At 38.0% G+C, this 27,530-nt stretch overlaps 1 protein-coding gene across 3 annotated transcripts in view; it reads left to right on the forward strand.

Annotated features, from left to right (window-relative positions):
* LOC132555412 (autism susceptibility gene 2 protein-like) overlaps window positions 1-27,530 on the forward strand; it is a 229,548-nt gene that overhangs the window by 154,034 nt on the left and 47,984 nt on the right. For all 3 annotated transcript variants that reach the window (XM_060219762.1, XM_060219763.1, XM_060219764.1), the window contains exon 5: window positions 3,817-3,843. In XM_060219762.1, coding sequence (XP_060075745.1) covers window positions 3,817-3,843 — 27 coding nt within the window. The remainder of the gene's footprint in view (window positions 1-3,816; window positions 3,844-27,530) is intronic.

The following is a 27,530-nucleotide window of genomic DNA, read 5'->3' on the forward strand; positions in this document are numbered from 1 at the left end:
TAGGAGCATCTCCTCATCTTAATGGGTTACATTGTCAGCTGAAGGAGACTTGACTTCATTGTCCAGAGTCTGGCCACTTAAACTGCTCTGAAACTGCCTGCAGTTTGATGAGCTTGTTCAAACCAAACTGAACGTTAGCCTTTGGTTCTGTAAAGACTCATATTCACACTCAAGAGGTCAAAAAGCAGATGGAATTTCATTTGAAGAGACCGATTTTGTTTGACAGCTTACAATATAGCTGTGATTTGTAAGGGCACGATTTGGTATTCAGCCATTGTTTGTATGTACAGAAAACTGGCTTTGTCACACGTTTGTGTGTTATTACAATTACTGTGATATCAAATCTGTTCAGCTGTCGGGGCCAGAGAGACATCACAGACAAATTTAGAGTAAGGGTCCTTAGCTGATAGAAGCCCTTGACTATGGTCTGAAGTACAACCCTTGACCATGGTCACTCCATATTAGGAAACAAATTGGAGTTTTTGAGACAGGTGCTTTTGCTGCTTTACCTTTTATGGTCAAAGCATTTGTATGGACTTGACAAAGTTTGATGATAACATAGCTTTAAATCTTTTTTCTGACTTCACAACAAGGGATTATAGCTCACAAAATATGATGACGTTTCACACAAAAAGTAATGACATTTCACACAAAATGTGATTTCACACAAAATATGATGACATTTCACACAAATAATAGATGACATCACACACATAACTCTTGCACAAATATTGACTTCTCAGATTACTATTAGGATCTGACTTGTGAGTAAGCCTGTGGCAACATGAATGCATGGTTTCGATCATTAGAATATCTGACAAGGAGACACATATTTTAACCAGTTCACAAATTTCTTTATCTTAACTGCTCTTTGGTAATTTATAAACAGATTCTATTGACAGGATTGACAGAATAAACAGGTTTCTGATTAGTAATTGCTCCAATACCCAAGTTTCTACTTCAGGCCAATCATGTCTATTCATCACTTGGTACAGAATGTCTACCCTAATCGAGGTTATACATCAACAGGAACAGTTGCTATGGCTACCTGGAGTGAGCATGGCAGTGACCATATTTGTCTTGAATACATTTCAAATTTTCAAAGAACAAAGTATTAATGAAAAGTGCAGTCATCAAAAAGAAGCCAAGTTAATGAGCCATCATGAGATAGTGGAGTGTGTGTTTTACTGCCGGCAGAGTTGTAAAGTCTTTTCATCGTTTAGCCCCATCTACTAATCAAAGTCATGTTACATTTCTGGTTAATGATTTCACTTGCTATCCGGAACTCTGGTGTTTGCATACCTAACCAAATAAACACTTCTTTGAGGCAAAGCTTTGTGTAGGAGCTCTTCAGTATTGGAGAACAAAAAACCATTCCCAATCAGTAATGGCTTTTGTCGTTGTTTCATCCCAATCATTATCAAGGCAGGCAACAATCAGAATGGGTAAACATGCACTGTCGAGCATGGAGCTAGTGTGAAATTGATGTACGAACAAGTGTTGATGTTGTTTATCCTCAGGTAGGTCTGACGTATAATACAGGAAAGTCAATAAACATGGCAGGTCAATACAGCGACCCATATATACCCTGTCAACCTATCACTCTCAACAATACAACCCATATATACCCTGTCAACCTATCACTCTCTTCAATACAACAACCCATATATACCCTGTTAACATATCACTCTCAACAATACAACCCATATATACCCTGTCAACCTATCACTCTCCACAAAACAACCCATATATATCCTGTCAACCTATCACTCTCCTCAATACAACCCATATATACCCTGTCAACCTATCACTCTCTACAATACGACCCATATATACCCTGTCAACCTATCACTCTCCACAATAAAACCCATATATACCCTGTCAACCTATCACTCTCTACAATACAACCCATATATACCCTGTCAACCTATCACTCTCTTCAATACAACAACCCATATATACCCTGTCAACATATCACTCTCTACAATACGACCCATATATACCCTGTCAACCTATCACTCTCTACAATACGACCCATATATACCCTGTCAACCTATCACTCTCAACAATACAGCCCATATATACCCTGATGCTTCCTACTAAATCAGTACCCGAGTTTGAGGTGAAGTCTTAGCTGTGAGGAGACCGTGGTTCCCTGATGCTTCCTACTATATCAGTACCTGAGTTTGAGGTGAAGTCTTAGCTGTGAGGAGACTTTAGAGATACCCTGATGCTTCCTACTAAATCAGTACCCGAGTTTGAGGTGAAGTCTTAGCTGTGAGGAGACTGTGGTTCCCTGATGCTTCCTACTAAATCAGTACCCGAGTTTGAGGTGAAATCTTAGCTGTGAGGAGACCATGGTTCCCTGATGCTTCCTACTATATCAGTACCTGAGTTTGAGGTGAAATCTTAGCTGTGAGGAGACAGTAGAGATACCCTGATGCTTCCTACTAAATCAATAGTGTTTTGAGAGAAAAGCTCAGGTTATCACCACCATTGCCTTGTATACACTGCCTGGCATCACTCTTTACCCAAGAGAGATTATTTTCATGCTTTGTTATCAGCTCTATGTAAAACTATTGCCAAGGTGAATAGACTTCAGTGCTGTGGTATATCTCTGAAGGGAGTTCTTTCCCTCCCTCATCCATGATAAAATGGCTTTTCAGTCCTATCTTCCCTTGATATAGTTCTATGGATTTCACTGATGCAATTTAAAAAGATAAAAACACAATAAATGGGATTTTGCAAGGATATAAAATAAGAGCTATTTGCAGGCGTTTTTATTCCTTCAGATAATATAATTTTGTATACCTTGTGTGATGACTCTGCATGTTCTATGTTGGGTTTATGTCTGATGTGTAGGGCTGGAACTCAGTATCTGATGCTGGCTTTGGGAACCTCACTTCAAGGTCACACAGGTTTTATTGTGATGTAGCATTTACATTATGAAACATATAATATATTGGTACACTCACAAAGATTACAGAATTTTGTTTACATTAAACAAAGTACAACTTTGTTAGATTTAAAAAAAATTGTTTTTACTTGAAATAACTGGCATAATTATTTTAATTTTTAATTTCTACTTTATGTGAAATGATAATAAAATTTTCTGTTTCACAGGGCATATATTAAGTGTCATGGAATTAATTGTGTCTTAAACTATTTATAGATAATTAGTTTCAGCAGGATCTTGGTGTAGTTGTTTATTATTAGATATTCATTTCCATAATATATACATCAGAAAATCTATTTAAAAGTGCAACCATCTTAAACATGGAACATTTACTGCATTTAAAAATTTATTTCAGATTAAGATCTTGTTCACCGAGATTGTAATTTCAAAATTAAGATATAGTTTTCAATGTCTATATTTAAAATAATTCATTAATGCTCTACTTACAAATGGGTATTAATACTAGCCTTGATATCCTAATGTACCTTTAATCTATAAATGGTATATTGCCAAGCTGCTCATTAAATGTGGACACCTCGTTAAAAACACCAGTGTCGCCAGCTAGGTTAGTGATTTAGCACCTGCTGTTGCCAAGTCGACATGGAAATATGTTCCACTTTTAATCCTATGTAGGGTTACAAGTCCTAGTAATGCCTATGGATTTCTACGCTTCCCTGTGAAAAATTCATCGCCTTGAATGGTGGTCTATATATATCTAGAGCGCGACAGCCACACCGCTGACAGCCCACAGCTCACTACTTGGGTCTTCTCTACTCCACGCTGCTTCCCATAATCCTTATTTGCACTTATTGAAATGTCATATAATGAATATTAATGAGACCTGTTTTGTTGTGTTGCAGTGTGACAGCGAAAGCGGGGACGATCGGGTGAGTACTGTTATTGTCTCCACGTTTTTATATCATGTGACCGGCAGTGTGTGCGTGTGTGCGTGCCATTTGTTATTGTCGTTTAGTTATATAGTGTGTTTCTCCTATGGAGATCATGATCCTACAAATCAAGCACCTATAACACTATCCATGGATAGATTGGATTGGCGTTGTGTGATCGCCGACATTTTCATTCTCGCCTGGTTGGTGAAAAGCTTAGTAATGGTTAATTTGAAAGCTGACGCCAAGCTTGCTCACATAGTATATTTGTACCAGTGAGGTAGAACTCACAACCAAGGACGATCATGATGATTCATTCGCCGTTCAATATCAATGTGTAAAATGATTTTTTCTCCGAACAAAGAAGAATTTGTGAATACCAAGTGATTGGCTTGTAAAAGCATTGAGGGCTGACATAAAGAAATGTGTTTAATGTCGGGATAATATTTACTAAAGGGACTGTTTTGGCTGCAGGTAAGTATTTATGATCTCTTTGCTTACAGCATATAAACCTCCTTACAAGTAATATCTGTATCAGAATCTGGCTTTGTCTCTCTGAAGGGCAGGTGTACAATGGCGACTTCTAAATGTATTCTCCTTATAGTACAGGTGTGGGGCCATGTTTACATTCCTCAGTGTGAGTTATGTAAGTCCAGAAATTGAATAGCTCTATTTTTCACACTAATGGGTTATGTTGATCACAGTCAATAGCCACCAAAGGCAATGTAGGAAAACGTTCAGACACTACTATTCTGTACCTGTTCAGACACTTCTTTTCTGTATCTGTTCAGACACTACTATTCTGTATCTGTTCAGACACTACTATTCTGTACCTGTTCAGACACTTCTTTTCTGTATCTGTTCAGACACTACTATTCTGTATCTGTTTAGTCACTTCTATTCTGTATCTGTTCAGACACTACTATTCTGTATCAAGTAGTATCTCCAAAGTTCAGTGGTGGCATTGAGTTGTACCATTCTGTATTCAGTAATAACTCGGCTTCAGGAGTCACCATGAGTTGTACTATTCTGTACTCGGTACTAGCTCGGCTTCAGGAGTCACCATGTGTTGTGCTATTCTGTACCCAGTAATAGCTCGGCTTCAGGAGTCACCATGAGTTGTGTTATTCTGTACCCAGTAATAGCTCAGCTTCAGGAGTCACAATGAGTTGTGCTATTCTGTTCTCAGTAATAGCTCGGCTTAAGGAGTCACCATGAGTTGTGTTATTCTGTATCCAGTAATAGCTCGGCTTCAAGAGTCACCATGAGTTGTGTTATTCTGTATCCAGTACTAGCTCAGCTTCAGGAGTCACCATGAGTTGTGTTATTCTGTATCCAGTAATAGCTCGGCTTCAGGAGTCACCATGAGTTGTGTTATTCTGTATCTAGTACTAGCTGAGCTTCAGGGGATATAGTTTTTAGGTAGTATATGTGCAGTAGGACTACTGGCAGACATACTGTAGTGATATAATACACAAATCTGCATACTTAATGCAATAAATCTTTTTAAAGGGTCCAGATTATACTTTGAAGATTAATATCAATATAAAATAGGTGAGATATTTCAACCAGTCTGTGTTTAGTTGTATATTAAAGGAGATTATGTATTGGCAGAATGTTTGTGATCTCAATCTTTCCTGGTATATTACTGTAAGTCAAATCAGCCTAAGCTCTTTATTCCATCATTTAGAAGAATATTTTCACTTGAAATCTTTATGTTGAATTCAAACATTTCTGATAACGCTATTAGCATATGTAACTGAGATAGAAGTCATTTGACCCAATCATTTAAACCCTAATCTTCTGATCCTATTTTATGCAAGAAGGATCATTCCAACCATTACGACAGCTTACTCAAATAGACCTATTCAGGCTATGTTTATGTACTGTCATTATCGACAATCGCCTCGGAGCGTAAATTTACTAAACTACCACCTTCAGTGTTGGACGTAAATGAAGTACACCTCACACTCTCTTCAGTCGAACTCTTTAGACATGGGAGGTGAGTAGCTGTTATGGAAATATCGAGGCAGCAATTTGAGGAGGCCATATTTGTTGAGGTTTTTGTTCGATTTTTCCTATTGTTCACTGTGGACTGATCTGGTAGAAATGCCCCTTAATGCTAAATCTGTCATGTCCTTTTGATGTTTTTCTGTACAACATTTCAAAACATTTCTGTTAAATTAGCCATGTCTGTGTCAATGTCGGTAGCAGCTGGTAGAGATTGGATTGAGATTTTCTGACAACATCATCTCTTTTGTATTTGCTTTTATTGAAAAATTATTAGTTCATGTGATACTTTTCTGATATTGTGAACAACACAAGTTCTTAACTGACGCCATCAGATAAGGGTGATTTCTAGACAGAAAATACTTTGATTGATTTTTAAGTGAAGGGTTTTTTAGTGATGCATTATTTTCCTAGCTTTGTACTCATGTAAACTTTAGATGTTCAGAAAATTGTTATAGTATCCTTCATGACAAAATTATTTCAAATATGTGTGGAGGAGGTAGGAGAATCTCAAATTTATTTTTGTTTTCAGAATGGGCTGGTATGTTATGTAAAATTTTAAAGTGGCAGAAGATGTTATTATGGGATAGTAGATTTTCAACATGTCCAAGGTTACTGAACTATATTAAGAAACTGAATGAGAAGTGATACATCATGAGTACAAAAACTAGTGTAATTTATACATAACACTACCCCACTTGACAAACCTTTTTGCAGTGTAATATATACCAGCTATTTTGTACAGGATTGACACAGGATCCTACCATTTTGTAACAAATGAGATCTGGATTGTCAACCTTAAATTATAAACACACATTTTAAAAGAAAGTCGTTGAACATTTTGTCATTGTATAAGGAGCATTTTCAACCATTTCTATACATGGTCATTATGTGAAGGCCATACTGTGCCTGAATACAAGGGACTATATTCATTATATTCCAGTTGCCCATACTGTATACAAAAGAAGGACAACATATTGTCTTACAAAATTGGGTATAAACCATTGACAAGTGACAGTTTGGAGGTCATGTTCTGTAAATCTATGTACAGTCTTCTAATTGTAGGTTTGACAGGCTGCCGCCATTTTGTTTTGTAATATTCTATCTTATGGAAATGGGAATCCCTACATATCCATAATTGAAATATGAAGATCGAGCTAACTATTTCAGTAGCTTTATGACTAATGAATTAGTTCTGTTTTCTGTCATAACAAAATACTTACTGATGAATTCTTTCCTTCTGCTTTTTGCGAGTGTAAAGTGTGTCTTTCTGCCTTCTACTTTTTACGAGGTTAAAGTGTGTCTTTCTCCCTTCTACTTTTTGCGAGAGTAAAGTGTATCTTTCTCCCTTCTACTTTTTATGAGTGTAAAGTGTATCTTTCTCCCTTCTACTTTTTGCGAGTGTAAAGTGTATCTTTCTCCCTTCTACTTTTTGCGAGTGTAAAGTGTATCTTTCTCTCCTTCTACTTTTTGCGAGTGTAAAGTGTATCTTTCTCTCCTTCTACTTTTTGCGAGTGTAAAGTGTATCTTTCTCTCCTTCTACTTTTTGCGAGTGTAAAGTGTATCTTTCTCTCCTACTTTTTGCGAGTGTAAAGTGTATCTTTCTCTCCTACTTTTTGCGAGTGTAAAGTGTATCTTTCTCCCTTCTACTTTTTGCGAGTGTAAAGTGTATCTTTCTCTCCTTCTACTTTTTGCGAGTGTAAAGTGTATCTTTCTCTCCTTCTACTTTTTGCGAGTGTAAAGTGTATCTTTCTCTCCTTCTACTTTTTGCGAGTGTAAAGTGTATCTTTCTCCCTTCTACTTTTTGTGAGTGTAAAGTGTATCTTTCTCCCTTCTACTTCCACAAGGCCTGTAGAGCCAAGGGGACTTTTACTAATGGATGGCATCAGACATGATGAGGGGTCTTAGTTTATGAGGCCAGAGCTCGAAAGACAAGGTCAATAGTGTTGATGGTATGAGTGGATAAGATGCTGTAGCTTTTGTGTTGACAAAACAAGATCCAGATCTGTCAAGGCTTTCCCCATGTAATGCTCTGAATCGTTTGTAATGCACTTCAGTCAGAAAAGCTCCAATATAGATTTGGATCACTGACAATTTCAACTGTCTTTTCTCAAAGAAAAAAACAAACTGCTGACAATTTGACTTGAGGGAGACATGTTAGAATCTGTGATAAGTATATCTGTTTCTTCTTTAGCTGTACTAGAAAAGTTCTAAGCCTGACAAGACAATTTCATTTATACTGCTGGTAGGAATTGTAATGTCGACAGGAGTGGGAAGCAGAAAGGGAAAAAAGGTGTTGTTCCATGCATTTAGCCAAAATGGCTTCCGTGTTGAAGAACCCTTGGGAAAGCCTCACTGTTTATCAGGCTTTACTCATCTCATCTGGTGTGAAGGAGAATTCCTAACCATATTTTACCCAAGGGACATGTGTACAGCCCTGACAGTCGAGTCTAAAACCGTCAAGTCAGGTGCCAGGAGAGCGCGGCCATTTACAGTAAAATTGTATTATGTGGATTGAAATTGAGATCTAATTTGGCAGTCCTACATAAACTATTGGCAATCGACTTAGGAGAGTCTCTCTGTAGTGCCAAAATAGCATTTCAAGGAAATTTGATTTGCTTGCCGGTTTTATTTCCCAAAGGGCCGTAATTGGTGATGTAAATAGTATAGTTTTCCAACACGCGTGTCGATTTATAGAGGCACACTGCACTAGAGGATAACACAACTATAATTTGCATCAATCCAACTTTCTCTAAACATGAATACTGACAGCACAATCAAACAAGATTGTCACATTTTCTCCTACAGTTGGCACTTCCTGTCGTCAGGCAGATTCACCTGGGAGAGGTGTTGTTATATTTATGAGTGTTTGATGCAATGTATATAGTTAGCAAACTGGATCCTTTTTGTGCAGGCAAAGGCACTAATTAAATAAGAGACTTTTTAATCCGTGATTAAGCTTGATATGTATTGTCCAATTTGACAGTTCTCACTGATCCCTAGCATAGGTGTGAAACGTCATTGAGGTGGTGATGGAGGTTCTTGTGCTGTTGAGTAAAGCAATAAAAAAAACTGAGAGCATTTTATGGCCTAAGCATGTCTCACAAAAAGGTTTTGTGGGTATAAAGGGAAATTCAGGTACTTAAGTTGTCTGGTTGGCTAATACAGTTTTGTATGATGTGACAGAAGGGAGAGAACGTGAAAATTAGCCCCACACAACTGTATATAAAGCAGGTGTAAGTTATCCTGTAGATTTGGCAGTAGGAAGATAGCTTAAAGCAAGCTAAAGAAAGATAGCTTAAAGCAAGCTGTAGGAAGATAGCTTAAAGCAAGCTAAAGAAAGATAGCTTAAAGCAAGCTGTAGGAAGATAGCTTAAAGCAAGCTATAGAAAGATAGCTTAAAGTAAGCTGTAGGAAGATAAAGTGATAGGTCAGTTACTATATGGATAAAGTACTGGTCAGTTATACACTGTAGGGACATGTTAAGTACTGGTCAGTTATACACTGTAGGGACACATTAAGTACTGGTCAGTTATATACTGTAGGGACACATTAAGTACTGGTCAGTTATATACTGTAGGGACACGTTAAGTACTGGTCAGTTATACACTGTAGTGACACATTAAGTACTGGTCAGTTATACACTGTAGGGACACAGTAAGTACTGGTCAGTTATACACTGTAGGGACACATTAAGTACTGGTCAGTTATATACTGTAGGGACACAGTAAGTACTGGTCAGTTATATACTGTAGGGACACGTTAAGTACTGGTCAGTTATATACTGTAGGGACACAGTAAGTACTGGTCAGTTATACACTGTAGGGACACATTAAGTACTGGTCAGTTATACACTGTAGGGACACATTAAGTACTGGTCAGTTATACACTGTAGGGACACAGTAAGTACTGGTCAGTTATACACTGTAGGGACACATTAAGTACTGGTCAGTTATACACTGTAGGGACACAGTAAGTACTGGTAAGTTAAACACTGTAGGGACACATTAAGTACGGGTCAGTTTTTATTATGGGGGACAGATGCAGTCCTGATCAGTCAACTAAATAGATATTCACATATCTACCATCACCACACTTGCTGGAGTATTGTAACCTGATTGACCAGTCAGGTTTTCAAATAGCCCACACTTTTCTTTCAAGACAACTTGCTTTAGAACACCACAAGAGTGCAAATGGTATTGAAAGGCACATGTACACAAGTATTATTGCTCAAACAGGCTGTTTCTTATACTGGTTGTGTTATAAGATGAAGGTGATCGTGTAGTCATCGTCACACTCTAATCTTCTACTGGTTGTGTTATAAGAACTTATATTCTGTTGATATTACCAACCTGATATCCAGAAGATGATGTGAAAAAGGTTACATAATCTTTGTTTTGACCCCTTTATTTAAAGTTGGTCATAGCTGGATATTTCAGACTGGCAACACTGCAATGCTGTAGGGACAGGTATAGAAGGGTTCAGTTATCACTGAAGAGACATACTACCAGTCTGGTAGGATAAATTACTTCTATCAGGATATGAATTGGTCAGTTATTACTGTAGGGACAACTGCAGACATTTGGGTTAAAAATTTTATGAAATGCTGTGAACATTTCTGTAATATCAGATGCCATTACTTGACAGTGCTGACATTTTGTAGAATGTGTTGTCAAATGTCGATAAGAGCTGCCAACTTGTATTGCATGTCGCCATGTGAACGCGGGTAGTGGGGTTGTCGGTGGGAATAGGTATCATTCTACACTATGTCTGACATGCAATGGCATTTCTAAAAAGTTAATATTTACACGTGTTAAAGACCTGAATTTTTAATCAATGGTTAACAGATCTATTGTGAGTTGTCAGTAATCAATAATAGCAGATCTAGAATTCTACAGTCAGGCCACAACTTTTCTCTGTATACAAAATTACAGTCTGTAATGATGGAACATTTCTGTAGACAGGCCAGCTCCTTATCACTTAGGGATGGTAAAGTGTGTAGACAGGCCAGCTCCTTATCACTTAGGGATGGTAAAGTGTGTAGACAGGCCAGCTCCTTATCACTTAGGGATGGTAAAGTGTGTAGACAGGCCAGCTCCTTATCACTTAGGGATGGTAAAGTGTGTAGATAGGCCAGCTCCTTATCACTTAGGGATGGTAAAGTGTGTAGACAGGCCAGCTCCTTATCACTTAGGGATGGTAAAGTGTGTAGACAGGCCAGCTCCTTATCACTTAGGGATGGTAAAGTGTGTAGACAGGCCAGCTCCTTATCACTTAGGGATGGTAAAGTGTGTAGACAGGCCAGCTCCTTATCACTTAGGGATGGTAAAGTGTGTAGACAGGCCAACTCATTATCACTTAGGGAATGTAAAGTGTGTAGACAGGCCAGCTCCTTATCACTTAGGGATGGTAAAGTGTGTAGACAGGCCAGCTCCTTATCACTTAGGGATGGTAAAGTGTGTAGACAGGCCAGCTCCTTATCACTTAGGGATGGTAAAGTGTGTAGACAGGCCAGCTCCTTATCACTTAGGGATGGTAAAGTGTGTAGACAGGCCTACTCATTATCACTTAGGGAATGTAAAGTGTGTAGACAGGCCAGCTCCTTATCACTTAGGGATGGTAAAGTGTGTAGACAGGCCAGCTCCTTATCACTTAGGGATGGTAAAGTGTGTAGACAGGCCAGCTCCTTATCACTTAGGGATGGTAAAGTGTGTAGACAGGCCAGCTCCTTATCACTTAGGGATGGTAAAGTGTGTAGACAGGCCAACTCATTATCACTTAGGGAATGTAAAGTGTGTAGACAGGCCAGCTCCTTATCACTTAGGGATGGTAAAGTGTGTAGACAGGCCAGCTCCTTATCACTTAGGGATGGTAAAGTGTGTAGACAGGCCAGCTCCTTATCACTTAGGGATGGTAAAGTGTGTAGACAGGCCAACTCATTATCACTTAGGGAATGTAAAGTGTGTAGACAGGCCAGCTCCTTATCACTTAGGGATGGTAAAGTGTGTAGACAGGCCAGCCCCTTATCACTTAGGGATGGTAAAGTGTGTAGACAGGCCAGGTCCCTTATCACTTAGGGATGGTAAAGTGTGTAGACAGGCCAGCTCCTTATCACTTAGGGATGGTAAAGTGTGTAGACAGGCCAGCCCCTTATCACTTAGGGATGGTAAAGTGTGTAGACAGGCCAGCTCCTTATCACTTAGGGATGGTAAAGTGTGTAGACAGGCCAGCTCCTTATCACTTAGGGATGGTAAAGTGTGTAGACAGGCCAGCTCCTTATCACTTAGGGATGGTAAAGTGTAAACAGACCAGATCTTACTACACATTTATGTATGTTGTGATCTCAGTGTAGGGAAGTTTGCTGAAAGTTGTAAAAAAAATTACATTAATATCAGTATTTGAATTAATTCAACTTATGTGCACACATCTGTTGAAATCTGTAGTCTTTGTATGTATATCTGAAGGTTCCATATGGGACACAGAGATTTTAGTCTCTCATGTTGGTTGCAATCAAAGTTTGTGATAATCTGTCTAATGTTTGACTTTAATCATTATTCCTACCAAATATTTAATGCCATAAATACGAAATCCCTAAACCTACTTAATACAGACGAACTTTGCTTTGTGACTTGAGGGAGTATTTAGTGTATTGGCGTGTAAAACTCAGTGATCTGTATGACGTGTCTGGTGTGGCTGAACCTGAGGTATTGGAGATTGCTGTGGTCAGCAAGCCATGAACAGGAAGATTATATAGAACAATCTTATAATCTTATTACATTTCCTGCTGGTCCCTAGCCATATACTAGTTTGTTGTCTTTGTGCTGTTTTTGTGATGTCTAGTTGGCCAGTATGGATATTTAGTTAATTTCACATCATCATGGCACAAATAGACTAAACAGTCAAGTTGATAAAGATCAGCTAGTTCAGCATCTGAAGTTATCTAAATATATACAGATATATAGAATTGATTATCAGGTCGTTTGATTTGATGACCCTTTAAAACGCCCTTTAACCCTTGATTTTGAAGGCCATGACCAGATATTTTTGACAAGAGGTTGGTGACACTAGTATGTCAGTCTTAAGTGATCTTAGTACATGTATAGGGATGGATAATATCAGGATTTCTCTCTAGAGGGATGGATAATATCAGAATTTCTCTCTAGAGGGATGGATAATATCAGGATTTCTCTTTTGAAGGATCAGTGGTATCACAAGTAGTTTCAGGATCATCTCTTTTGGGGTTGGGTAGAATCAGGATTATTGTCTTAGGGGAATGGATAGTATCAGAATTGTCTCTCTAGAGGGATGGGTATTTCAGGGTCATCTCTTTTGGGGTTGGGTAGAATCAGGATTGTCACTTTAGTGGGAATGGGTAGTATTAGGATTCTATCTCTAGAGGGATGGGTAGTTGCAGGATTGTCTTTTTTTTAGAAGGATAGAAAGTATCATCAGGATTGTCTGTTGAGGAGGGATGGGTTGTCTCATGATTGTATAGTTTCAGAATAAGATGAAAGACAATATATTTATATTGTTGTTTATCATGAAAGAAGGAAAGAAGAGCATTGTTAGTATTGTGTTGACAAGGAGAAAAGTCCAATCAGAGTTGTAACTGAGGATAAGAGTATCAGGGTTGAAGGAATGTCAGGGTTTTATCATCTGAGGAGAAAACAGGTTATCTAGGAAAGAAGGATCAGTATCAAAATTATTTAGAGGGAAAAGCGATAATAAGATACTGTCATTACAAGGTGAAGATATCCCAGACTGATACTTAACCTGAGCTTTGTTCATAGCAATTCTCTCCCTTTAAGAATACATAGGTCAACTGAGTGCCATCAATGACAGCTGATTGGAAGATCAGTCTGCCACTGGTGGCCCTGCAGTGGCTGATCCATCTCACTCTTGGACAAGCTGCATGTAGATTTGAGGCCCCCAAAGGGGAAGTCATGATTTTCAGTTGCAAATGAGGGCTTAATTTGTTTAATGGATTAGATGACAGACTGTGTGATATCTAGGGAGACTGCTGTGATAACTGTAGCAGATAGTCACTGCTGGATAGGTGACCTCTCATCACCTATCATTACAGGTATAGGTTGATCCCCAGCCTGGGCCAACCCACCAAATTTTAATATTTTTCAGGAAGTAAACTGTTTTCCACTTCAAATTATGTCGATTAGTTGTATTTTAAGTGAAATATTTTTTGTAAAATTTTGAAATACATGTGGAACAGAAAAGGTTTTCCTGCTATTAAACAAAATTCTGACATTGACATTGATTCATATGTTGATAGTGATTGGGTTTTTATAAAACATCAGATAATTTGTATTGTATTTTTTCACATTTTACCCTGCCAACCTACCATGATATCAGCTTTTGCTGCCATGAGAGGATGAACTTTACGACAACTACATTATTTATGGGTTAATACTACACATGAAGATAATGCAGTCTGTACATTTTTTGTGCCATAAAATTTTGCCAATGGAGGAATTATCTGAATTATTTGTGACATTCATGGCTATTCAAACGAAAACTTCTAAATGTGTTTTATCTATAGCTGAACCTCTTTTTATGGAGACAGAAAGTCAATACACGAGGAGAATATAAATGTTGCTGGGTTATCAGACCTAGTGTGATGCGCTGGTGGGTTGTATTTATCCGGGGCTTGATGATAGCAGCCCCACATCTAGGCCGTATCAGTTGTTCAATTATTGATGACAGTTTGCCTGATTGGCTTCCTTCATTCATACTACTAAAACTCTGCTTACATTTTTCATTGAAGTGTTTGCTACAGTTAATTGATCACCACTGGTTGTGTGCACTTAGTGGGGACAGTTACATTTTTTTCTGTTTTAACAGTCTACATTTAAAATTATTTTCAGGATCAAAGCAACTATTCATCTCAATGAATCATGTTGGATTTTAATTTGGCATTGTTCCATGTTCGTTGAGATTTCCATTTCTTATTCATTCATGAAAAACCTGAACAATCTTTATCACAGTTCCTTGAAAACCCTTCACAATCTGCATTTGAGCTCTTCATCAATTCTGCATTCCAGTGATAATATTGTCATCACAAATTTGAAGAAGACTGGTTTTAAGTTAATCTTTCAGACATTTTGTCAGAAATTAAAAATCTAACTGATTACAAAAGGATCGAAAAGCAGCGGTTACACAGAAAAATTGGCTGATAAGAGAAAATAGTTGGAGATCTGTGACACAATACTTGCTTGTACTGTAAACCATGCACCACTGTAGTTGTGTATAATTCTCTCTTCATTATCTCAAAGCCGAGGGGATGGAATTAGTGAGAGTACTTTTGTGGTTAATTGTAATGTTAAAAGATAAATTTTCGATGTTTTCTTGCTGGTGTAGAGTGACTGATAACAGGGTCTAATTAAAATTGTTTATTTTATTGCTTCTTGTCACGAGCTTTGTTAGTTGATTGCCTCACTAACACAATTTTAAATTGAAATCAACTTATTTTTGATCATCTGCCAGTTAACCATACACCTTTGATGAGACAGGAATGGATGGAAAGTAAGGTTTGTGCACTGTAACTCCGAGGGGAAGTTTTCCATAGGAGATTGGGATTGTTAAAACTTTTTTGATATCCTGTAACTATGGTGGCAGTAATCTGAGCTCTGTTACCATGGAGATTGTAACTATATAAAACATTTTCGATATCCTGTAACTATGGTGGCAGTGATCTGAGTCTGTTACCATGGAGATGGTAACTATATAAAACATTTTCGATATCCTGTAACTATGGTGGCAGTGGTCTTAACTTAGAGATAGTTGTCTTTGTGCTCCAACCATTGGGAAAGTAACAGATGATGACAGTAATCTAAGTGATGTCTATCGGCTAGGTGTTTGTGGGTGAGATGCACCATGTTCTAGTCTGGGGACACACGACACAGATAACAATGGACAAATTGTCTGACTTCTACAAAGTGCAATGGACATAAATTTCTCCCTTGGTTGACAAGAGTCCCACCACAGCTTAACACCACAGACAACAAGGACCATTACAGAAGGGTGTTATCCTGGATAGTTGTGAAAGTCTTATCAATAATTCACTTTAATGATGATAAAAGTCATTAAACTTAAATGACTTCTCCTCATAGCAAATTACCCAAGAGAGGTTAACAGAAGTACTTCATTTTCTGTGCCCAACCAGACAGAGTGGAGTAGTAAGATGATGATGAATCAGGCAAAGCACACTGAATTTTCATAAGGGTCATTTACTACATATCTATCTAAATCAGGTAAAACTATCCACTTGGTCAGTAAATGGTCAGTTATCACACATCTACTTATATCACTCGAACTGACCACTGGGTCAGTAAATGGTCACTTATCACACATCTACTTATATCACTCGAACTGACCACTGGGTCAGTAAATGGTCACTTATCACACATCTACTTACATCACTTGAACTGACCACTGGGTCAGTAAATGGTCAGTTATCACACATCTACTTATATCACTCAAACTGACCACTGGGTGGTAAAGGAAAAGTGTAACTGATGTTTAAAGCAAGGTAGGAAAAAGATATAAGAAATAGCTATATACAACAATGGAGACCATTATGACACTATGTCAACAAAACTGTAAGTACAACAACAGCAACTGAATGTTGGCTATATGAACAAAATAGAAACTTTGAGCACAGGACTTAGACTGTTAGTACAACAACAGCAACTGAATGTAGGCTTTGTCAACAAAATAGAAACTTTGAGCACAGGACTTAGACTGTTAGTACAACAACAGCAACTGAATGTAGGCTTTGTCAACAAAATAGAAACTTTGAGCACAGGACTTAGACTGTTAGTACAACAACAGCAACTGAATGTAGGCTTTGTCAACAAAATAGAAACTTGGAGCACAGGACTTAGACTGTTAGTACAACAACAGCAACTGAATGTAGGCTTTGTCAACAAAATAGAAACTTGGAGCACAGGACTTAGACTGTTAGTACAACAACAGCAACTGAATGTAGGCTTTGTCAACAAAATAGAAACTTGGAGCACAGGACTTAGACTGTTAGTACAACAACAGCAACTGAATGTAGGCTTTGTCAACAAAATAGAAACTTGGAGCACAGGACTTAGACTGTTAGTACAACAACAGCAACTGAATGTAGGCTTTGTCAACAGACAAAGAATAAGATAGAATAACTAACAGTAAGGCAGCAAGTGGTACAGTATGGGTAACAGTTAGGCAGCAAATGGTATAGAATGGGTAACAGTTAGACAAAAAAATTGTTTTGGATGGGTAGCAGTTGGAGAACAAATGGCAGAAAATGGGTAACAGTTAGGCAGCAAATGGTCTAGAATGAGTAGCAGTTGAGATAAGAAATGGTATAAAATGGATATTATTTAGGCAACAAGTGATGTGTAATGGATAACAGACAACAAATGGTGTATGTTGGGCATTCTAATCCACATTTAGTAGATGACAGGTAGGCAAATGCTCAATAGAAATAAAAAGGAGATTTATTTTGAACCAGCAAATACATTTAAGGTATCAATCAGAGTGTTTAGGTTAGAAGATGCCAGGGAGAATGGCTGTCAGTTAAGTGATTGTGTTTGCCTGTAACTTCTTTCTGTGAGGTAAAGGAATCTGTTGAATTGCTCCTCCAATAGTGATGGCTGTGATCGATTTGTCTATAGCATTAGAGGTCGTACCCTGCCTGTGAGAATGAATGCCTTTATAGCCAAGTGTTGGATGTTTTCCTTTTCCTCATTAACAGATAAATTCAAATCATACAGGATGCTAAGGATAGGCAATGGGGCATATTTTTGTTGCCATGGACACAAATTTCCTGATTTGCAAATACATTGACGGACATATATTGGCACACTGATATGTTCAATTACCGAGATGAAGCTTTGGAATTGCTTCATTTCCCCTTGCTTCTACTGGGCTCAATTTCTTTATTGTACCCTATTGGTACCGGATGAAATCTCATTGGTAATAATTGATATTTCCATGTATCATGTGGCAGTACTCCCTGTATGCCACTCTGGGGACGGGGCCCGATAAATCGCCATGTGTACACGCCTCTGGTGGCTTATCAAAAGCAGCAAATAGCCTGGTTTTATGAGCAGATCTTTGTATTCTCTAGGTACCAATAGTTCTGTGCCTATACTCCAAGTCCTATTAAACAGGCAATGCTGCAGACTTAAATGCCTATCCTGGAATCTGTTATATTGATAGAGGTCAAAGTTGTTTGGGTATTGCAGCCATGTTGTGTTTCATTTGCATGGAAGAATGTAGTACATGGGTGCATGTTGATTGTCTAGGGAAGGCATGTGTGCTCTAGCTCAGACTGCTACCTTTATCAGTCAGGCAAGGCTGCTGATCTACTTTTCTAATGTATATTTATTCCATTATATACATAGCCCTACTTTGTTCTATCCTCTATAGTATAGGGAATCCTAAACAACCATGCATTGGTTCATCCTTGACAGCCTTGAATGTGTTGATCTTCTCCAGACAACAATGTGCATCTCAACCAGATAGAAATGTGTTGGTCTCCCCTACACAGAAATGTGTTGGTCTCCCCCAGACAGAAATTTGTTGGTCTTCCCCAGACAAAAATGTGTTGGTCTCCCCAGACAGAAATTTGTTGGTCTTCCCCAGACAAAAATGTGTTGATCTTCTCCAGACAACAATGTGCATCTCAACCAGATAGAAATGTGTTGGTCTCCCCTACACAGAAATGTGTTGGTCTCCCCCAGACAGAAATTTGTTGGTCTTCCCCAGACAAAAATGTGTTGGTCTGCTCCAGATAGAAATTTGTTGGTCTCTCCCACACAGAAATGTGTTGGTCTGCTCCAGACAACATTGTGTTGGTCTCTCCCAGACAGAAATGTGTTGGTTTCCCCCATACAAATTGTGTTGGTCTCCTCCAGATAAACATGTGTTGTTTTCAACAGGACTACAATTTGCATTTCATCATTAGTGAAAGTGCAAAGATTTTTTCATTTCAAATTTTTTCAATATTTTCATTTTTTATTTTGGTTCAGAGATCTATTGTCCCAGATTGTGAAATACATTTCACTTTTGTAGGATATGTTGTAAAATCAATTAGAATGTTCTAGTATTGTTTGCTGTGTATTTTATCATGATTAAATGTACTTAACAGCACCTAATAAATATTTGGAACCATCAAAGGAGTTATAATTAGTTCATGAGGTAGATATGGTTTAATGAATTTGAATTACTTTGAATATTTATTGGCCTTGTGATTATACTGACTCCAAAGGAGAATTCTGAGTGGCACTAAACATTTATAATTACTCCAGAAAAGATGTGAACCCTTTCACCCTTCTACATAATGAATAGAATGCCATATAACAGGACAGCGTATTGCTAGGAGGAGTTAAAACAATGACTATTGTTTCAGCATACGAAACTAGATTCATTGAGATGATGGCACAGTAAATTGGCTGACAAGTTCTCTTGGGAATGGTTACCCTACTGGAAGTGATATCAACTTGTCAAGTGGAAGTTTATTAATTGGCCAGAGAAAGTTGTATGTTGAATCCTATTTTCAAAGTCAATCAATGTTTTACACATGGATACAACTTTGCAGCTTTCAGTAAATTTCTTGAAATGAATTCCAGTACATGAGCATTATGTTTAGTGTGTAGGGGTACTGATCTGTTTAGTGTTTAGGAGTCCTGGTCTGTTTAGTGTTTAGGAGTCCTGGTCTTTATGATGTTTAATAGTCCTGGTCTGATTGGTGTTTAGGAGTCCTGGTCTGTTTAGTGTTTAGTAGTCCTGGTCTGTTTGATGTTTAATAGTCCTGGTCTGTTTGATGTTTAGGAGTCCTGGTCTGTATGATGTTTAGGAGTCCTGGTCTGTTTGGTGTTTAGGAGTCCTGGTCTGTTTAGTGTTTAGGAATCCTGGTCTGTTTTGTGTTTAGGAGTCCTGGTCTGTTTGATGTTTAGGAGTCCTGGTCTGTTTGATGTTTAGGAGTCCTGGTCTGTTTGGTGTGTAGGAGTCCTGGTCTGTGTGATGTTTAATAGTCCTGGTCTGTGTGATGTTTAATAGTCCTGGTCTGTTTAGTGTTTAGGAGTCCTGGTCTGTATGGTGTTAAAGTGTCCTAATCTGTTTGATGTTTAGTAGTCCTGGTCTGTTTGGTGTGTAAGAGTTCTGGATTGTGTGATGTTTAATAGTCCTGGTCTGTATGGTGTTAAAGTGTTCTGGTCTGTTTGATGTTTAGTAGTCCTAGTCTGTTTGATGTTTAGTAGTCCTGGTCTTTTTGATGTTTAGGAGTCCTGGTTTATTTGGTGTTTGAGAGTCCTGGTATGTTTGATGATCAGTGTCCTGGTCTGTGTAGAGTCTAGGAGTTCTGATTGCAGGACAATAATCAATAACAATGGATCCAAGGGTGGGCATGGCTATCACAATTATACACATCTTTGTTAACATTGAAATTGGAGGTGGAATTGTGGAATGGAACACCTGAAAGATTGATTGTGATAGACATGTGTGTGTTGGGGCCCAGAGAGACTGCCTCATGTGGCGGCTGTATTGACTTTTTTCATTGCTAATTTCCAAGTGATGATAAAATAATAATTCTCAGTCCCTTGACACTACTACCAGTCAGGAGCGGGTTGTATGGCTTACTCCCATGAGAAGGGCCATATTTTTCAATCAGACTGTCTGATCTAGTTTGTGGCTGGAATTAGATTTCTGGTTATGACATGGTATTGATCTCTGTCTAACATGTGCTGGGATCAAGCTGTTCCCAAATACGGTAAGTAAGCTTCATCTTTGATAGTCATAATTATTTTATTATTCACATAGGATGAATCTTGATAATTTTTTCCATTTACGTTGAACTACTATCTTTAAAAGTACTTCCTTATTATCAGAAATACACGATTCCTCAACTTTTCACCTCGGATCTGATTTAGATATCGGGTTATTTTCATCCCACTATTCTGTTAGTCCCTGAAATGAGTTCAGTCACAGACCCATTTTCACCCCACTATTGTGTTCGTGTCTGAAATGAGTTCTGTCACAGAGATTCATTAAATGTTTCAGACAAAGTTAAACATATTTGTAGAATTGTTGATGATTGGACATGTCATATAATACTGAACCAGCAACACTTCTGGTTGTCCTGGGAATGTAAAGCTGTAGATTGATTTCCACACAAGTGCATCAATCACTGCTTTTCTAGCTTTTTTGTAAGTAGATTTAGAAGTCAGTAATTTGCATGCTATAAAATCAGGATTAGAGGAAACCTGTGAACGTGAAGGATGTTTTATGACTGAATACAATTTTCCAATAGTATGAATTATTTATAATTTACTGGATGTTTATACAATGTGGGAAGTAGAGACTTTCACCCCTCATTGGCGGGGGAACAGATTTCTGTGATATGTGCCCAAAACACCCTGATTTTACACCGTAAAACTTTATACAAATTTCCTCTGCTTTATATTCCCAGCTTTCTGGCCCTGTTACTGTATTACTATCATTGGTATTCAACATGGTTTAAATACTGTTGATAACTTTTCAACAGCCATACAGCTTCAAAAGTGAATCATATAAAGACGGTCCATTTAAATATTTTTGATGACTTTTGAACAGCTATTCAACTGTGAGAGTAATGCAAATTAAGCTGGTATACATGAAACGACACCACACGCTAAATTTGGCAAGTTTTCATGATTGTTAGGGTTCAGGTGTTATATGTGGCTAAATAGTCTGAACAACCTATACTGCAGAACTTTTCAATACTCTGGCTTCCTATCTTGTGTACCCATCACACTCATATACTCCAATACAAGATCAAAATGGATGTGTTTTTACACATGACTGGGTTGAAATGTTACTGGGTAAGATAAGTGACAACGTGATAAGAGATCACTCTCTATCCCTTTAAATCTTCATGTTCTTGTTGTTATTGACAGATCATATAAATGTTGAACAATCCTCTAGTACCAGGGTTGAACAGTCGATTGATACCAGACTTGAAAAGTCCTGCAATACCATGATTGAACATGCCTTAATACCAAGATTGAAAAGTCCTGCAATGCCACCAGGGTTGAACAGGCCCTTGATTTCTGGGTTGAACAGTCTGGTATATCAGGATTGACACCAAGATTGAAATGTGGTGTATTACCAGGGTTAAACAGTCCTTTGTTACCAAGATTGAAAAGTCTTTTGATACCAGGATTGAACAGTCCCTTGAAATCGGGTTTGAATGTTATAAATGTCGATTGGCTATGTCTCTAGGAAGAGAGATTGATGTAGGGTGTATCTGGGTGTCATTTGTTATGTCTCAGTCAAAGCAGAATTAGAATCATAGAGAAGGTTTGTCTTTCTATGGATATTAAGAGACAGAATGATATCACTTACTTTCATAGGCAGCCTATATATGGAAGACAGTCATCACCATGATACACACATTTTGAAATCAGATAGAAAAGAAAACTCAATTCCGATAAAAGGTATCAAATTAAAATGGTTAATGTTATGCTAATAAAGCCTGATGTTTATCAGATTAAACAACAACATGCTCTGATGCACTTCAGTTGTTGTTGTCAGACCAAGCAGAACAAATTGTACACAAATGATATGTTGATGGGATATGGAAGCATCTGCATTTGTAAAATCTGAGCAAAGGTGACATTAGCAAATTGAAATCATTCATTTTTATTTTTAGGCAAGACTGAAGTCAATTACCTGTAATTGAAATGATTTGCTAGAACAAGATTTATTTGTGAACAGCCTTAGACCAAAAAACTTGCCATAGATTTTGCTAGCAGATCAAGTTTATCTTATTTGTCTATTCAATGCAGGAACCACGCTCAATCTACCATGACTGTACATAACTTGATGTTCATAACTGATTGGGCATTGAGATCTTATTGTAAACAGAAATAAATCCATACAGAGCTGTTAATTGTAGGGAGGATCAGGTAATAGGTCTGCTAATGGATTTTCTTTAGATCACGTCTTTTACAAAGCCGACGTTGGATTTATAAAAAAAAGACAAATATTTATAGAGATTCTGATACCATAATATGAAAATTGCAGAGTAGGTTCAATATCCATGGTTCAAAAGGAAGCGATTGTATGGTAAATACATGGTGTATTGTTGTTGAAGGTGAGACTCCCTAAATTACCATGTATCAATGACTGTAGATATTGGATTGCATATTTAGTGTACAGGTTGAGTGCTATGTGAGCTTGATACAGACGACCTCTGTGATAACAGACAGGGTAATACAGTGTAAATCTATACCTGTAGTGTTATGACACATACCTGTGAAGATATACCTGTCTGTTACCTGTGATCATTCATACCTACATACAACCAAATAAAGACATAAGCAAACCTGACTGATTAACATGTTTAAAAAATATGCCCATGATAAAATCATTTACATTTATTTTCTTTGATGTTTGTAACTCTGAAGATGTATATAAATCAGGTTTGCAATGATGAGTTAATCAGCACATACCATATTTATCCTGTAAAAAGCCCAAGGGGCGAGGGGCCAACAAACTAATTCTTGTCCAAATGAAGAGAGCAGCTTTATAAATGGGTGGGTTTATAACCAGATATAAATGGGCGGGCTTATTACCAGGCTTGAGCATATAAATGGGTGGGCTTATTACCAGGCTTGATCATATAAATGGGTGGGCTTATTACCAGGCTTGAGTATATAAATGGGTGGGCTTATTACTAGACTTGATCATATAAATGGTTGGGCTTATTACCAGACTTGATCATATAAATGGTTGGGCTTATTACCAGGCTTGATCATATAAATGGGCGGGCTTATTACCAGGCTTGAGCATATAAATGGGTGGGCTTATTACCAGGCTTGATCATATAAATGGGTGGGCTTATTACCAGGCTTGATCATATAAATGGGTGGGCTTATTACCAGACTTGATCATATAAATGGGTGGGCTTATTACCAGGCTTGATCATATAAATGGGTGGGCTTATTACCAGGCTTGAGCATATAAATGGGTGGGCTTATTACCAGGCTTGATCATATAAATGGGTGGGCTTATTACCAGGCTTGATCATATAAATGGGTGGGCTTATTACCAGACTTGATCATATAAATGGGTGGGCTTATTACCAGACTTGAGCATATAAATGGGTGGGCTTATTACCAGGCTTGAGCATATAAATGGGTGGGCTTATTACCAGACTTGAGCATATAAATGGGTGGGCTTATTACCAGACTTGAGCATATAAATGGGTGGGCTTATTACCAGACTTGAGCATATAAATGGGTGGGCTTATTACCAGGCTTGAGCATATAAATGGGTGGGCTTATTACCAGGCTTGAGCATATAAATGGGTGGGCTTATTACCAGACTTGAGCATATAAATGGGTGGGCTTATTACCAGACTTGAGCATATAAATGGGTGGGCTTATTACCAGATATAAATGGGTGGGCTTATTACCAGGATTGATCATATAAATGGGTGGGTTTATAACCAGATATAAATGGGTGGGCTTATTACCAGACTTGAGCATATAAATGGGTGGGCTTATTACCAGATATAAATGGGTGGGCTTATTACCAGGCTTGAGCATATAAATGGGTGGGCTTATTACCAGATATAAATGGGTGGGCTTATTACCAGGCTTGATCATATAAATGGGTGGGCTTATTACCAGGCTTGATCATATAAATTGGTGGGCTTATTACCAGGCTTGATCATATAAATGGTTGGGCTTATTACCAGGCTTGATCATATAAATGGTTGGGCTTATTACCAGGCTTGAGCATATAAATGGGTGGGCTTATTACCAGGCTTGATCATATAAATGGGTGGGCTTATTACCAGACTTGAGCATATAAATGGGTGGGCTTATTACCAGGCTTGAGCATATAAATGGGTGGGCTTATTACCAGGCTTGAGTATATTGCTGGGTTTACTGTATTTATTCAGAAAATGTTATGTCATCTATCTCGGAGGATAAGTAATTGGTGGTCAACTTTTTAACACATAATTCTTTGGTCATTGCAATTTCAAACCCCGCAGGTTACTGCAATACCAGATTGCCTGTTTCTTTTTGAAGCCTAGCTGATGAAGGTCAGTAGCATTTAGCAGAGATGGAAAATTGACAATGATGTGGAACATTTTTCTCTGGAAGTACTTGTGTCAGATTGCTGTTCAGGTTTTAAGGTTACTTATACCTTCAGTAGATTCCATACTGTTCCTCATGTCCAATCAAATCATTTTATCGCTTCACTTCAAATTGTGAAGCAATATTCTAACACCCCTCAAAACAAATGGATTTAATGAATACAAAGTGTTTTACTGCCTCCATTTGTTATTTTCGTTCAGGTTTTGTCATCATTTTATATCCAAGCTTCTTGGTTTCACTTTCTGACAAATATCTTGACCACAAGTTTGGCTGTTGTGTTATTGGTCATTAATCTTGACCAATGCTATGTGTATTGGTCCCTGGTGCTGGCCTTTACAGGTGTATCTGGGCAGGCTCCTGGTAAAGTGTCTATCAGACTGATTGTGTTGAAGGTTTGTGTAATTGTAGTTAATGTGCCTGGTCATGTAGAGGTAAATATACTGATACCCTACCTGAGATATTAACGAGATATGACACACAGATATGTACAAGTACCTGTAACCTTCGGTATGTGTAGCTATCTTGTGCTACACACATAAAGCTTGAAATGATAACAACGTGTCATTTCATTGTTAGTCCTTACTGAGAAACGCAAGATAATTACTGAGTAAACAGTGCTATATAAATGTTGATTGAAACAGGAATACAGAGGTATATAAACGTGGATTGAAACAGGAATACAGAGGTATATAAACGTGGATTGAAACAGGAATACAGAGGTATATAAACGTGGATTGAAACCGGAATACAGAGCTATATAAACGTGGATTGAAACCGGAATACAGAGCTATATAAACGTGGATTGAAACCGGAATACAGAGGTATATAAATCAAAGGATACAGGGCAACGAGTGCTTCCAGTTTGATGTTTAATACAAGATGATAGAAAGGTATCTGCCACTGATTAGTGGCGTGATAGTCTGGTCTGGTGACAATGAGTAATACTTACTAGTAAGGATATCACCGGGATCTGGGACCAAAGATCACGGATATCAAATACTTTAAACATTTACATACTCTTGATGGGTAGACTACACGACTTTGCTGTGGTAAACCTCACACATTTACTGGACTATCGTTCTGATCACCATGGTTTACCTAGCAACAAGAAGATGATGAAATTATAGCAGGTATTAATGATGTTTGTCGTATTGTATTTCTTTGATAGACGCCTGATTTTCTCGCTTTACCATTAGGTATGACAGCTTGACCAGTAGGTTAGAAGGTCACCAATATCCAACCCCTGTAAGATCCAGTGGGTGTCTGTGAAGCCTCCAATAGCTTGTGCTAACATGGCCTTGTGTCTGACTTTAAACTGTCTGAAGTGCCAACAGCTCTGTAGCCTTTGTGCTGGGCCTCTATGAATTTGATTGACTCTTTTATCGAGGCATTTGTCATGCTTTGAGCGACCAGTTACAAAGAGGTCAACAGGAGCAGAGCTAATGGGCACCCTGATGGTGGATTGTTATTGGCTGGTGTTGTTGTAGTGTGTGCCCTGTTTTTGTTGTGAAGCTTGAGTAAGCACAGTGTACTATGAGAGGCCACACCATATCAATATTCCAAACCGTGGCTGTTCCAGACTCGGTGACTTTTCATTTGCATTATGCTAGCCTTGGTTTAGTGAGGTTTACAGCTACTCAGCTGACTATACATGCAGGCTGATTGAGGCTGTGCTAGCAGTTAGGATTGTACACAGCAGACAAATGGAGGTCTCCATAGGGACTTCCCTGACCAGCACCACCACTAGACAGATATGTATGCCAGGACTGCCAGATCAAATCTTCAGGCCTTCATTGAATTGGCAGAGACAGACTAGACTGGTGTGGATGTGAGGAGCCAGTACTGACAGGGACAGACTAGACTGGATGTAAACATATCTCCCTCACCACCCTAAAGATGGTGTCAGTAGTCTCGGTCACTATCCTATAGGTACATGTGGCGAGACATTTGTCTGGAAACCCTTGTGGTAATTAACAAGTGATCATGTAAATCTGTGTCGTTAAAACACTATACACGTCATATTGAAAAATTATATGATTATTATGTTTACATGTGATCACAAATCTATTTTGTTGAGACACTTGAAACATGATCCTATGACAATAATCTATGTTGTTGAGACACTTGTAACATGACCATATGACAATAATCTATGTTGTTGAGACACTTGAAACATGATCATATGACAGTAATCTATGTTGTTGAGACACTTGAAACATGATCATATGACAGAAATCTATATTGTTGAGACACTTAATATATGTACACACATATATGATCACATGAGGTACTTGATATGCAGTCATATAGATCTGTGTTGTTTAGACACTTGACTTGTAAATGAATTAGTCTGTGTTGCTGAGATGCTTGACATGTTGATCATTCAATTAAAGACAATATCATAATTAAACCAAAGACATCTTAAGGTTAAGGATTACAGTTGCTTGTGATGTAAGACTGTGAATGTGTCCAGTGCTACGATTAAATAGTTGTGTTTAAAATCTGGAATGGAAACTACAGTCATTA

The sequence above is a fragment of the Ylistrum balloti genome, unplaced genomic scaffold, assembly GCF_031769215.1.
Source record: "Ylistrum balloti isolate Yb309-2 unplaced genomic scaffold, AGI_CSIRO_Ybal_v1 Utg370484, whole genome shotgun sequence".
NCBI classification, from domain to species: domain Eukaryota; kingdom Metazoa; phylum Mollusca; class Bivalvia; order Pectinida; family Pectinidae; genus Ylistrum; species Ylistrum balloti.